The 16,317-nt window shown below is 30.8% G+C and overlaps 1 protein-coding gene across 4 annotated transcripts in view; it reads right to left on the bottom strand.

Annotated features, from left to right (window-relative positions):
* Fstl5 (follistatin like 5) overlaps positions 1–16,317 on the bottom strand; it is a 781,198-nt gene that overhangs the window by 234,775 nt on the left and 530,106 nt on the right. For all 4 annotated transcript variants that reach the window (XM_058583868.1, XM_058583869.1, XM_058583870.1 and 1 more), the window contains exon 7: positions 7,367–7,533. In XM_058583868.1, coding sequence (XP_058439851.1) covers positions 7,367–7,533 — 167 coding nt within the window. The remainder of the gene's footprint in view (positions 1–7,366; positions 7,534–16,317) is intronic.

Below are 16,317 nucleotides of genomic sequence, written 5' to 3'. Positions count from 1 at the left end.
TAAAGTTATACATTGTTTTTGGGACGGCATATTAGTTTGAACATTTTGAAAATAAGTATGGAGATTCCTCAGAAGGCTAGAAATTGAATCATCATGTAACCCAGTTACCCACCTCCTTGGTATTTATACAAACGTACCAAAATCAGCATAATATTGTGATATACACATACCAATAATTATAGAAGCACCATTCACATAACCAAGTTATGGAACTAGTTTATGTGTCCATCAATAGACGAATGGATTAAAAAAATTTGAGATATGTCCACAATGGAGTTCTACTCAGCCATAAAGAAGAATGAAATTATGTCATTCACTGGTAAATGAATATACCCATAGAGCATCATACAAGTGATATAAGAAGACTCAGCATGTCAAGGAGCAAATGTTTCCCTCATATGCAGAAGGAAGATAGGAAAAGGGAATACAAAAAGGGGATCCTGAAACAAACAGAAGAGAGATGGGTAGAATCAAGCAGGAACCAAGGATGATGGAGGTGGAGAGAAAAAGGGTAAGAACAGGGGAACGAAGTAGACCAAATTATATTAGCTGTATGTATAAAGTACTACAATATATTTCAGTTTTACATATAAGTATAATGCATCAATTGAAAAATAAATAGAGGGCTAAAGAGTAGAGGAAGAGGGTCAGAAGGATGGAGAAGAGGAAAAGCTACTGGGGATTGAAATTGAGAAAACTGTTACATGAATTTACACATATGTAAAAATGAGCCCCACTCTTATGTATAACTATAATACATTAAAAATTAAAAAATAAATAACTCTTTTTTTTTTTAAGAAGAGGGAAACCTTTCAAGTGTTTAAAGATGGCTACCATGTCCCTGCCAATATTTCTTTTAAGACAACTGTTTCTGAGCCTTGGTTGGCCTCGTTTCAGGACCATCTTGGGCCATGACCATGATAATCGTTGGGACTTATTACAGTTTGAACATTCCCTCTTGACACAAATGGCCCAGATCAGACCTCAAATTCTAGCTAGTGTAGTTCGGACATGGGTAGGACTGTTATATCCCTTATTCTACACACCACATCTCTATTCAGGAAGTCAGTTCAGATGAAGCCCAACTTCCATTAAAACTCCTACAACCCTAAGTCTTCCCTATCAATTGGCTTCCCTCATTCCACCCCATTAAATTCACACTTTGAGTCAAAAAAATTGCTAGGGTTATTTCTGAGGTGTATACCATAACTATTGATACAATTGAAGGGCCGTATGATTATATTTGGTTACACTATAATCCATCTGCCATAGTTTATTATTATTTCTTGGAGATTAAGGACCACAATTCTCTCATATTACTTATTTTTTCATATACTAATTGACTTCTCTATGTGAACATGACAACATATTACATGGAAAAAAAGAGTTAAAAGATGATATGATATTCTGGCAATGCTGCAGATTTGCCATGATTTGTGAAAAAACCTGAGGGGAACAGAGAAATCAGGCCAATGAGAGTCAATCAAAATATTAGCTATAGCTGGGCGCTATGGTATACACCTGTAATTCCAGCAGTTTATGAGGTTTAGGTAGGAGGATCACAAGTTTAAAGCCAGCCTCTGCAATTTAGGAAGACACTGAGCTTATATATAAGCTACTGAGCCACATATATATAAACAAAATATCTATTGCAAATTGTAGAGACCCTGTTAGCTATTCATAATGCCAACTGTACAACCCAATATAGACAACCAGAGAAAAAAATTGATATAATTCAAACTCTTAAAAGTTATACAATGGAAGATAGAAACTAAGATCTTGAAATCTGTATGTGAATCCAGTATTTCAACTCTAAAATAGCAAGCTGCAAATTTTTCTTTTCCTCAAATTGTTCATAAAACTTATGTTTATACTTCATTTGGAAATAGTATAAATTCTCATTAAACCTGTCATTATTATTATTATTTTGGTACCAGGGACTGAAGTCAGGGGTACTCTACCACTGAGCCACATTTCCAGCCCTATTTTGTATTTTATTTAGAGATAGGGTCTCACTGAGTTGCTTAGCTTCTTGCCCTTGCTGAGGCTAGTTTTGAACTTGTGATCCTCCTGTTTCAGCCTCCTGTAATGCTGGGATTACAGGCATGCACCAGTACACCTGGCTAAACCTGTCATTATTTTTTTCTTGGTTAGCATAAAAGAGCTCAATTCATACTAAAAACATAAAAATTAAAAAAAAATAAAAAAGAATGATCAGAAGAAAAATCCTCCAGACAAAACGCAAAAGAAAAATAACATGTAAGGAAAGGCAAACAAACTCAAAAAAAAAAAAAAAAAAACCAATAATTGAAGACTGTTTCAATTTAACAAAGGAAAAAAATTATATTCAGAATTGGTGATATTTGTAGATGCATAATCATATTTTATCAACATAAACAAATACAAAAAATGTATGAAGTTGAATATTTAATATTTTTCTTAGGTGGCCTGTATAAAAGTAGAGATTTCTTGATGCCACCAAATGTCCATTATCTTGTTCATCCTCTATAACAGAATGCTGGGCAGTGTGACCTGGTACAGTATTATATTTACCAGGTTGCCTAGTATAATTATTATAGTTATTACTGTAACCTATAAGCACTTTCGAGACTTCCAGGAAAAGTCTACAAAAGCAAGGATAAGTGACTTCTCCTTTCATCTGTTTTATATGCTGCTTTGGACCTGGAATATAGATTGATGGCTGGAAACCTTGCAGCAAATCTGAACCCTGAGATGACTGTGAGGATAAAAGCCATGGATTTAGAACACTGAGTGCCAGATGTTTATGGTGCAATCATGCCAAATGTTTACAGTATGTTTTACAAAACCCAAAACTCCCATATATTTAAGTCACTGTTTTTTAGTTTCTTGTGTTCATTGATGGACAAAACTACTGTCATTGCTTAGATACGTGTAGAGAACAAAATATTAAAAGAATAGAAATATGCAAAGATTATAGATATAATTCAAGAGATATGTTGGCTGTTCATTTCATCCACTTGATATAAGATAAAGCATTATTTGTTGAAAACTGGCTTAATACAACAATGAAAACAATTTGAGTTTCATGTTAATACCAATTAGGCTATCCAACCACTGACAATTTTCTTATCAAATAATCTATAAGATAACCAAATATAAATTGAAGTTCAGATAAACAGGGATTATTTTTTATGTCATATTTAAAATAAAAATTTTATAGTGTACATAAAATATGGAACTCTCCAGTAAAATTGTATTTTACCTAGCAACTTTACTTGGAAAGTCATTGAAAGTCATAATAATATATATTGCACAAGACTTTTCCAAATATATCATATTTTTTTTGTACTAGATATTGAACTAAGGAGCACTCAATCACTGAGCCACATTACCATCCCTATTTTGTATTTTATTAGAGACAGTTGGTTAGTGCCTCGCTTTTACTGAGGCTGACTTCAAACTCGTGATCCTCCTGCCTCAGCCTTCCAAACACCACTGGGATTACAGGCATGGGCCACTAAACCTGACAAATACATTGTATTTTTATGGGAGCTTGACAGTTGGAATTACATATAATCAACAATGTCATAATGAATTTAGCTGCTTATAATAATGGGTGAAATAACATTATTTTATATTATTGAATATTATAAAAAATTTTTCTTATTAGAGGTGAATAAACTGAAATTTAAGTTTATTTGATATATTTGTTTTAGTTACATAGCTAAGAATTGGACTCTACATTGGTATGATGCAATTTCATTTCAATGTTGAATTTACACCAGATTATAATATAACTTAATGAATGATGAATAAATATAGATATTATAAACATGACATAAACAATAAGTGTTAGATTTTTGAACTAATTTACCTGAAGTGAAAATGCAGCAAAACAAAAAATTAGGCTATCCAACCACTTATTGACAATTTTCTTAGTAAGGTACCCTATGGAAAACAGTGCCATTTTTCAATTCCTCCCTTTTCTTCACACCTGACTGCTAATAATGTCAATCAATTCTACTTTCTTTTCCCACATTTGTCTTAAAAATATATCTTTGTCTCTATGCTTGCTCCATCTCTCTTCAATAAGTTTCCCTAACTAAAATAACTTGCAAACAAGGAACCCCCCCAAAAAAAAATCCAATTAGTTTTTTTCAGGAATTTGGGCAGAAAGAGGATTGAGGTCATGCATAGAGATGAATTCATTCAGCTGAATGAATATAATGGCATATTTTTAGAGCTGGGATTAATTAAAGATTGCTAACCAAAAAATAAGATAACACAATTCCTAAAATTACATTAAATCAATTTTTTTTTCTCCTATTTGAATGGCTATTATAATTGGGAAAAATTCAAATCCAGCATTTCCTAGGAACTTCTAATCTCTCCTAGTATACGGACCCTACAAATAAATTTCTCCTCTTTTACGCAGGGTCAGAGCACCTGTGTTCTTGAAATATGTAGAAAGAAAGAAGAAAGAAAAAGAGAAGAGGAAGAAGGAAGAGAAGACAAAAATGAGACACAGTTTAATTGAAAGTTTACAATGTGTCTTATATAGTGTTAACAGCTTTAGAATGTTTTATCTCATTAATTCTCACCAAAAAATAAGTTAGTTCTACTGTTATCTTTGTTTCACAGATACATGAGCTTAGGTACAGAAAGTTTACACAACTTGCTTGAGGTCACATCACTCCTAAGTGACTGAAGATTAATTGCAAACTAGAAAATATGAGTCTAAAGCCTATCTTGCAAACCAGTGTTATACATGCTCCTGTAGTTCAGTGGTATGCTTTTGATCATTTGATGCAAAAATGAAGGCAGGCAAAATGAAAGACTCCAAACATCAATTGAATTTCAATTAGTCTCACACATAATAGAATATGACAAATCTATTTGTAATCTATAGGATCCAGAATTATATAGATATGCTTTCCAAAGGGCACCAGAAAACTACAGAATAGATCAGTTTCATGAGGTGGTTAAACAACTCTTGATCTAGAATTAATCAGGCAATGTAAAAACCACAATCCTTACTACTACTTATTACCTCGGTGACCTTGAGTAAACAACTAAGTATATCTCTTACTATAAATCTTCACATGTATAAATGGGCATATGATTCTCTGCTTCATGGAGCTGTTTTTAGAGCTAATGAGGTAATTGGACAATGTGACGTGATATGAATAATCCTATTAAAGGAATAAAATTACTTATGCAATTCAAGGAAGGGGGATTAAAAGTGTACTCATTCACAGAGTTTTTTCTGCATTTGGAAATGGGAGTAAGCTGATTTAAAAGATAAGAAGTACTTATGCTTTTAAAATGCATCTAAGTTATTTTAATTGTTTGGAATTAGAATGTAAACATAAGTAAAAACATACTGAATTCTACTTAATATACATATTAAAAAATCAGTAAGGATATTGTATATGTCACTGCTTCCTTTGACATGAAAGGCACACTGTTTCTAATATCTTAGAGAATAAGACATCATTCTCCATTACCTCCTTGAGGAAAATTCTTCGAATTAGAGAACTTCTATCAAAATAATAAAAAAAAAAAAATTGGAGAAGACTCCTGATTTTTGAAATAGATTCTAAAACAATAAACAAGAACATTAAGAGAAATAAAATAAATAGGAATTTGAGATTGTAGATTCAGTCTATTTTCTGAGTTCTTTACAAAGCAAACAAAATTAAATGGAAATGATAGCTTTTTGAGTACTGCTCAAAAATATGCAGATATCATAAAATTTTAAGATCAATAAGTCAAATGATTGCACCATACTTCAATTACACAGATATCCTGTAAGTGCACAATTTTTTAACTTTATCGCCTAGGGCGATGTTCACTTTTTGAACAGATAAGTGGTTAGAGTTGGTTTCTGTTTTTTTTCTTCCCTTACCCTGGAGGGCATACCCAGTTGAAAGGAGTTTAGAATCTATATCCCTGGATGTACACCTCAATAAAGAAACATGTACCTCCATTCTGTTAAAAAACCATTTATTTGTTTTGATCAATATTTCTTGTTTCTAATACATTGCAAAATATTTGAAGTAAAATATGTCTTTACCCTCTTCTAACTTCAAGACCTTTAAACTGTTACTCAACCATAACCACATTGGATAGAGATTAATTGTTAATAATTATAGTAATTCAGACAGACATTTGGCATAGAAACATGATTTTGAAATGATTAAACAAGAATAGTAGAGTACAAAGTTTTTTGAACCATCTTCTTTTTTAAAAAATTTTTCCTTGTTCTACCCACTGGTTGAGAAACTGTCTTGCCTTTGCTTAAAAATAGTCCAGATCACTTTATATGAATTGTTTTGCTGCCTCTCAGCCTAGTGAAACCAGAACCAATCCCAGATTGTTTAATCAGAGTATTATAGATTTGTACCAAGTAATTCTTTCATTGAAAGCTATTTATGCCAGACAGAAATTTGGGTGCTTTCTAGAATGTGTACCATAGGCATCAGGAAACTATTCATAAGTAATCACACTATGATATATTTTTTTATATTTTCTTAGTTGTCAATGGACTCTATTAATATGAAGTGCTGAGAATTGAACCCAGTGCCTCACACATGCTAGGTAAGTGCTCTAACACTGAACCACAACCCCAGCCCATGGTATTATTTTTAACACACTGTTTTCTTTAAAATTGATATAGGCCTATGTTAGAAATACAAGTAGAAAAAAAAGAAATCTCTTGGAAGCAAGTCTGAATACCATTCTTGACCTTATCCTCTTCCCTAGAATCATTTCATTTTGTGAGTCATTTTATAATATGGCTCTAGAAATTTTCTATAAATTAATCTATATATATTTAAATTATGTATTATTTAAATTATATATATTTAAAATATATATATATATATATATATATATGAAATAGAAGCATCCTAAAATAAAACAGGATATATTTTTATATAAACACCCATGAATATATTTTCATATTAGCATATGTAAAAGCTATAAAATAACTCTGATATATACACATTCATACATGCCCTCATGTTTTCTATGGATGGTATTCTAATTTTTTTTTCTCACAACACCGTGAAGATGAACAATTTTATACATACATACTTGAGTTCACATGAGTATATTTATAGAAATAATTTCTAGATGTAGATTTCTTAGTGTATTTTCTCACTAACACATTGCCATATAATCTATGTATCACACTAATAATTTGGATAATTAAAAATGATCTGTGGTATACCTCCCAGCCAGTAGGATGGATACACTAATGTTCCAATGATTCTCTTCTATTCTACATCCACTACTAATTAAAGTTCACTAGACATCACAAAGCCTAGAATGCATCATGCTGCATATACACTTAATAAAGCACTTGTACTTATATACTCACATTGATGTCTTCCAAATCTAAATTATTTAGAATAATATTGTTTCTTTTCCAGATGATGGGGGGTCTCAGAGCTCCCTGAATGGCACAGCTCAGGACAGCACTTTGTCCCACAGTTGCTGCAGTAATGCTTAGTTTCTGATCTTCAGGAAGACTCAACTGGATCACCTCTGTAAAGATAAAGCATCAGTATATTGATGAGCATGTAATTTTGTAACATTAATTGGCATAAAGTTTCTGAATACCAGTGATTTGGGCTTTTAATTTGAATAAAAGATAAAAAAAGCTTGTGATAAAATGAAAAAAGAGTAAACTGCTTCCAACGAAAGGTCAGAATGACATTTCAATTTAATTGATTGACAAGCATTCTCATGAGGCAAAAACTATTAAACATGAAATGAATATCAGAAGTAGAGTTATAATAAGCCTGGCAGATTGCACCCAAAAGAGAGATAAATTATTAACTGCCAAATCAACATGTAGTGTGTCATTGGCATTGAAATAAAATGATGTTGTTTATTCACTGATGGATTTATATTGTAGGTGAAGTGAGATCATTTCTGGCTGGCTTCAGAGAACAGTAGTAGAGCTGAATGGGTACAATGCTTCAGTATGCTGGGAAACATAAATTAACTGTGAAGAAATAAGATTTATTTGGGAAGTTGAAAGAGGGGAAAAAAAACCGGTAGTTCACCAATAAAATAGCAATTGAGTGTAACTCTGTCAGCTGTCCTCATTAGTGTTGATAGAGTCACTTCCTGATCCTTAAATTTTAAAGTTAATATCATATTTTTAATTACCAAATTATATCTTTCTGTCAATAATTATGAAATATAAATATATTATTTGAGATTTGGATCTGAGCTGGGGATGTAGCTCAGAGTTAGTGTGCATATCCAGATGTGGGACATACTGTATTCAATATACTGTGTACTGGAAAAAAAAAAGCCTGAAATTCTGAAAATTTTGGATTTGGCTTTCCTTTTCTGTTTTCATACAGTTTTTACCATGTGGGAAAATTAACAGCTATGTCATTGACAATTAATCATCAGAGATGACTGAAGTAATATTAAATATGATCCATGTGAAACTCGCCCTTTGGTTTCTTGTTGACATTCATAGACTCTAACTTGTCTACACAATAACTTAGTCTTGCATTTTGACTTTGCTCAGCTTTAGCCAGGTTAGAAATATTGCAAATGATTATTCTTATTTAAATTTCAATATGAAGGGGTGGAATAATTGTCCTTTGTCCTTTCATTATAGTTGATAATATTTTTCATGGGAACTGAGTGGAGAAACTGGTGTCTTTTATTTGGGAATAAAAAGATCACATGAAAACATTTCCATATTCTCCACAAAAGACTCTCTTTCCTTTTTACCATTCTACATTCTTTTTGTCTTATTCTTAATCCTATTTTTATTTTTTTGAGGGAAAAGACCTGTGCTAATCAAGAGAGTTTTATAGAATATAACTATTCTATGTTCTTTGTTTTTTGGTACCATCACAAATCACAATGCTAAAAGTGGCACATGTTTTTGCATCAGAAGGCCATGCTTGAACATTAAATCAACAGTCACCCCATGATCATGATAAGTATTAATGTTAAATGACCTATGAGTTTCCCCAACTGGCTGACACATTGTCATGTGTTATGAAAATAAGCAAAACTGGAATGACCACTCATATTCTTTTAGTCACAGTTTACTCTACACATCTATGTCATCACTGTTTTCTGTTGTCAAAGAAGGGGGCAGAAACATTCATTAAACTAAAAAATTCTACTGGAGAGAGGGTTGGCCCAAATTGTTTTTTAGTTCATAGAAAAGCAAAAATAGAAGATGGGTAAGAAGAAAAGGTCAATAAGAACTTTGTATAATTATATTACAGACAATTTATCATTAATTTATCACATGTTATCATTAAGATAAAATGGGAATGTGGACATGTTATCACTAATGGAAATTAGTGATAACATGTCCACATTCCCATTTTATCTTAATGCTTCATGGGAAGTACAGAGAATATTTTCTTATATATGCATTCTATTATATGTATATATTTATACTCACATATATACACACAGTCACATACTTGCACACACATGCATATATACATATACATGAGTAAGTACATATAATGACTAAAAAGGAAATACATTTGACTAGTTAGGATTAGGAGCCATTTGAAATTTGCAGATTAAGAGTTTACATATTTTTTTTTAATTAAAAACTTACAGAGAGAACACAAAGTAATAGCATCATGGAAAACATTATATACAAATTATCAATAATTTTGCTTCTATATTGCTGAATTACAGCTTCTTGCTCCTCACTAAATTATGTGAGAGATAATGGGAACTCTGATCTTAAAACAGCATGATAACCTTGGCTATTCTGGCATTTAGAAATATAGTTGGTACTAAGTCACCCTGGAATCTCTTCACTAAACTCCTGCATCTGGAACTAAGTCTCTGGCTATTTGAATTATTTTTATTTTTATAGTTATATGACAGAATGATAATTAGATAATATGCCATTAAGATGGTGGGGATTCCTTATTGGCTGACTGCTGTATCTAGATGATGCTAATTGAGTCAAGCTGTGTGTAATCAGTTAGGTATATATACCTCTGCTGTCCCACAATAAAGCGGCTCCTACTACCTTGGTGCCTGCTACCTTGAGTTCCTGCTCAGTTCCCGCTGAGTTTCCTCGCAATAAAGCAGTTCTCCATGGGTTGACATCGCCAGTCTTTTATATTTTTGGTTTTGAGACAGGATGTGCTAAGTTGCTGAGGCTGCTCTAGAACGTGCCATTTTTCTGCCTCAGCCTCCCAAATTGCTGGGATTACAAGGCATGTGCTAGGGCACCTGGTGCCAACCAGTCTTTTTGATCCTTTGTAACCAATACACATTTATCTCACAAATGTTAAAAATGTTAAACATTTTTAATTTTAAATTTCATTAAAAATGCTTTAATAATATATGATGTGCTTATAAACATGTAAAGTTCATCAGTTATACACAAGTGGTCAATATGCCTAGAAATCTATTAACAACATGAAGCAATAATATGGATTGATCAATCACTATGGATCGAGCTGTAATCCCATTAAAATTGATTTTAAGTAAAATCATGTATCACATGATATTAAGTGTTATTTGTTACAATGATAAAGTTAAAAATGTTCAGAGTCAATTAAGAGGTGGTATTCAATGTTTTGAAATAATGTAGTATTTTAATGACTCACAAACTTTGTATCTTATTAAAAGCCATCTCAAGAACTCAAGGAAAGAAACTGGTCATGGTGGCACACTCCTGTAATCCCAGCAAGTCAGAATGCTGAAGCAAGAAGATTGCAAGTTCAAGGCTAGCCTCAACGATATAGCAATACCCTACCTTGAAAAAAACAAAAAGTTAAAATGACTTGCTATATAGCCCAGTAGTATAACACCTTGGATTCAATGCTCAGTACCAAAAACAATAGAAGGAAAGAAGTCAGAGTTCTGCTGTTGCCTCTGATCTCCTGATATAAATATTATTAATGCCATTTTTACTCCATCTCTATGCTTTTGATTAGGTAGGAAAACGGAAAGTAAAGCAGAATAGTTTCCTGACTATTCTAAATTTATTTTCTTTTCTACATATTCTCATCTTCACAACTTGGCTTAGGGGACTATTAATAATTCGTTTTCAAAGTTACAAAAAATTGGAACTTTCTTTCAGAAGAAACTAAAGCCCCAAATACAACTATTATGAGTACAACTTAATCCATGAAGAGGAACCACTTGTGGAAAATTAATTTTAATAGCACCTGGGTAATGGATGTGGTGATAGCAAGTTGGGGGGAAGATATAAAGTGATTTTAACATAGTATAGAAAATAATAAAATATTAGGAGTGAATCACATTGGAGTTAAAAAGAATGACTTGTAACTTTGATTTACATCTTTAAAGTAAAGCTTTATTTATTTATTGTAATAACAATAACAGAGCTTATCATAATCAGGATAATGCTATTTTAAATATTTATATACTTTCAAATTTCTACCTATGGACTTATGTTGAATATTTTATTGTATAATTTGTCCAATAGCCCTATATCTAATTGACATGATTATGCTTATAAATCCTATTTTAGCAATGAATTTAAAAAATTTAACAGTAATATTTCCATATGACATGTACTTTTTCTTCCTCTACTCCAGTAAAAAAAAAAAAAACATTGTTAATTAAAAGCAGACAGTAATATAATTTTAATCCAGAAATAGATTATAAAAAGGATAACATTTAGGAATCTTTGATGGAATAAATTATTCTCATAATAAGACAACTTTTATCACACAATTACATGCTCTTTTAGCTAGGAAATTCTGGTGACATTCAAGAATGTTAAGAAATTCAAGAAACAGGTGCTACAAAAATAATTGTTAATGCTTACCTAATTTGGACAGGCTGAGATATAGACTAGCTTATTATAATTAAATGACTGAAAATTTAGACTAATTATGTATCCTTAAAATATTATGTGATTTTCTAATAATATATATTATAAAATTAAAATAAAACAATTAAAATATAATCTAGAAATTTATTTTCTTTGGTAACAGTGATCTAGATAATTCAGACAAACTCATCCACAAAAGGAATTTTAAAAGTACAGGAAACAGGCAACAAGTCTTAAATACTTGAAAGAAATAACAAGATGGTAAGGAACTAACTGCCCAGCCTATGTTGTAGTGAGCTTATACCTGAAATCATACATTCCTTGGAGGATTTTCCATATTGAGTAGGTGGCTATGTGATGTCTAAGTGCTTTTATGGGACTTGATGTTCTTCTAGGCATATGAGATATGTAAAATAATAGATTACCCCTCTCTTGCTAAGATTTTAACATGGTATGGTTTGTAGACCACCTTTATCTTGATGTCTCATAAAAAAGGCAACTTTCCATTGTGGAGTAAGTTAATATCATTGCATACATCTAAACATTGCTATGAAAAATGTATCTCTAATACCTGTCAAATTATCAATTATAACAGCACACAAAGAGAGAAGACAGCATGATTAGAGAAGCAAAAACAAAATCAAATAGAAGTCACAAATATAAGACTGTAAAACTTACTATGTTTATTTAAAAAAAAGAGTAGAAGTTTTTGACAATGAACTCAGATCTTAAAAAAAAAAAAAAAACACATTACAGGTTTGTAAAAGCACCAAGCAGACACTGTAATAAGTGAAATTAATTATTAAACCATTGTACTTAAAATGAGATTAGAACAAATGAAAAGGGAAAATAATAAAAGGAAAAGAGACTAAAAGAAATTTTACATGAAGAAAAGCAGAAAGACAAAGATTAAAACAAAACAAAACAAAACAATAAAGCTAGTGAAAATGGGTTTCAGTAGAAACCCAAAATGATAAAATGGTACTAAAATAGCATTTAAAGTAAATGGTAGCTGTGAGTTTTTCATAAATGTAAAAGACACCAATCAGTATATTAAAGAAGCTTTTCAAATCTGAAGCAAAGCAAATAGAAAACTCCACTAATGCACACTTAGAGTAAAATCAGAGAAAATCAAAGAGAAATAATGAAGTAATAGGAATTAAAAATACATATTACCTATATAGTAAGAAAAGTTAGAAAGAAAATATTTCATTAACAAAAGCAGAAAGAAGACAGTGAGATAATAAACTAGACATGATGGCACAAGAAAAAAACAATGTTGGAATTGTATACACACAAAATTAAAATAAATATCTTTTCAAAAAGATGAAAGAAAAAGGAAGGAAGAAAGAAAAGAGAATGGGAAAATGCATTTCCAAATTTGTCTTAGTAAACTCTGAGGGATGTTCTTCAGACAGAAGGGAAATGGTGCTTGATTGAAATTCAAGGAAGCAAGAGGGAAAGAAAGCAAAAAAAAAAAAAAAAAGTGCTTTAATATGAATGTGGAAGTTGAACATTAAATTTGATATTTCAAGAATGACTGATAATGAATACTTCCTCTAACATAGTAGAGGAAAAGATTCTTAAACACCACATAAAGTACTCATATAAAGAAAATAATTTATAAGTTTGATTACATTATAATTCACAGTATTGTTTCATCTAAATATACTAGAAGAGACAAAAACACAAGTCAGCAAGGAGGATATCGTTACTGTGACCCATAAATCAAATAAAGTTTCATATGCAAAATAAAGATCTCCTACAAATCAATAAGAAAAAAGTAAAAAAAAAAAAACTAAAGGAAATAATCAAGAAGAGACTTGAACAAATGCCCCATGAATTAGTCAATACATATGGCTAACAATAATCAGAAAAAAAATAGTTCTTAACCAACTATGTAATTGTGGAGATGAAACTTTAAGCCAAAACCTTTCATAATGGCATAAATAAAAAAGTTTAGTGATAACAAACAATGGAAAGAATATGGGAAAACATTCTCACGTATCTTGAACAAGAGTTAACTCACATGTAAATTTTCCTTCCCCATCAGTAAATGAAGCCTTGTCTATGCACAATCACCTGGGAAATTCATGTTTCCAGGGACCAAATTATCCATATGATTTTTTCAGAGTTCAGACATAGAATAGGCAGTGTTATTAAAGCAGAAATGGTAATGATAATGCATAAATTTTCATATACTCTATAGAGAAAAAAAGAGGAAAGATCTAATGGGGAGAAGAGTCTAGTAAGATATGAGATAAATGAATATTAAATGTGTCCTAAGAAGACCACAGCCAGTAAAATTCCAAAGATGCAATTGCAAATGGAATTATTTTTGCAAAATTTCTTAATGTGTTAAGGAGTTGTAATCATAAGTACAAATAATATTATTTAACAACTAAAGTGAAAAGTAATTTATTCCAATACCATTATGAGATTGAGATGTTATGAAAAGCTATGAATAAAAACTGTCTTTTCTATAAAACAATGAAACACAGATTCTTCTGTGAAATTGGGATTTCAGTTTTAATTCTGTTTACAATTCTGTATTTAGGACAATATTATATTAAAGACAGGATTATGTTTTGATATTACTTCAAATACTTAAACATATCAACAATAGTAAGCCTCACTTTCTTTTTAATTTGTGATTTTTATATTACTTTAATAGTCTTATAAATATAGTACAATTGTGATTCAACTTTTCTATTCAATTTTATTTAATTTGTCCCTTTTGACTGAATTTTGTATGGGTAAATTTTAGTCTAATCATGTAGTGATATGCATGACATTAACAACTTGGTAAAGAATTCCTTTTTTATGTAGAATAATTTCCTTTTGAAACCTGACCCAACAAAAAGTATATCCCACAGAGGGATACAATTAGGACATGAATAAAAACAAATGTGAGGATATATTGAGAACAAATTATTTGTCAGGCATGTTTTAAATATTTGATTTATTAAAATTTCATAACTTATATAAGGTAGATTCTGATCCTGATTTTATGTTTTATTTTTTCTAATTTATCATGTGAGAAAGGTAGAAATGAAACTTCAATATACATCTTATAAGTATAATGGGGAATCTTCTCCAACACCTTATGAATATCAAATGCAAAACCAGGAAATTAAAAGTTCTTGATCACAATGCATGAGAAGACAAAGATCCTGCCTGTGGACATTTTGTAAAGTATTCATTCTAAAAATATTTTTTTTATTGAAGGTACATATTACAAAAGACAAAGGATCAAAAATCAATAATATAACACTTCACCTTAGGAAATTAGAAAAAAGAGCAAATTTAAACCCAAAGTAAGCAAGCAGAAAAAAAGACATTAAATCAACAACAATAGAGTAGAAATCATTGAAACTGACAATACAAAATTAATAGGAAAAATGTAAAAGTTGGTTATTTGAAAAGATAAAATTAATAAGACTTAAATCAGCATAAGTAAGAAAAGAGTGGAAGCATAAAAATTATTCACCTTAGAGGTAATAGGAGGAACATCACCACAGATCTTATAATAAAGAATAGAGCAACTCTATGCCCTTAAATTTGATAACCCGGATGGTATAGATAAACTTCTTGAAACACACAATCTGCTAAAATTTATACAATAGAAATAGAAAATCTAAATAAGCCTATGTCTATTAAAGAAATTGAATCATAAATTTGTTCTATAAAACAACACTAGGCCCAAATGAGTTCAAGGGTGAGTTCTCCCAAACATTTAAGGAACAAATTATGCCAATTCTCTGTATTTTCTTTCAAAATTGAAAAGCAAAGGGACATATTTCTTAACTCATTTGATGGTGCTAGCTTCACCCTAATACCAAAACCAGAGAACAATACTAAAAAAAAATTCATAACAATATCTCTCATGAATATAGATGAAAAATCTTCAACAAAATATAACTAAATCAAATCTAACAACCTATAAAAATTATACACCATGATCAAATGTAATGTATTCCAGGCATTTAGGATTTGTTCAGCATTCAGAAAAATTAGTGTAATCGATCCTATTAATGAGCTACAGAAAAAAAAAATCACACAATTTTATCAATATGCCCTCAGAAAGCATTGAACAAAATCTAACATTCATTCATGATAAGAAATACTAAGGGAACTAGCAATGAAGAGTAAATTATTCAAATTGTCCATGCAGAACATCGAAAAGAATCCACAAAACTATTCCTGCATTTCAGTGTATAAGGCTAATATATGAAGTTAATCACTCACATTGTTATATATCAGCAACAAGTGAAACCTGAAATTAAAAACTTGATACCATTTGCATTAGCATCCCCAAAATCAAATAATCAGGTTCAAATTTAGCAAAATATCTAAAATCTATATGATAAAATTATAATTCTGATTAAGAAAATCAGACTAAGTAAATGGAAAGATATTATATGTTTATAGAGAGAAAGACATTAGATCTTATGCAGATTTCAGTTTTTCCCAACTTCATATATTCAATATGATCCCAATAAAAATCC

The sequence above is a fragment of the Marmota monax genome, unplaced genomic scaffold (assembly GCF_021218885.2).
Source record: "Marmota monax isolate L192 unplaced genomic scaffold, Marmota_monax_Labrador192_F-V1.1 WCK01_AAM20220418_F8-fsc00002, whole genome shotgun sequence".
NCBI classification, from domain to species: domain Eukaryota; kingdom Metazoa; phylum Chordata; class Mammalia; order Rodentia; family Sciuridae; genus Marmota; species Marmota monax.
This window is presented reverse-complemented; position numbering and strand designations above follow the sequence as displayed.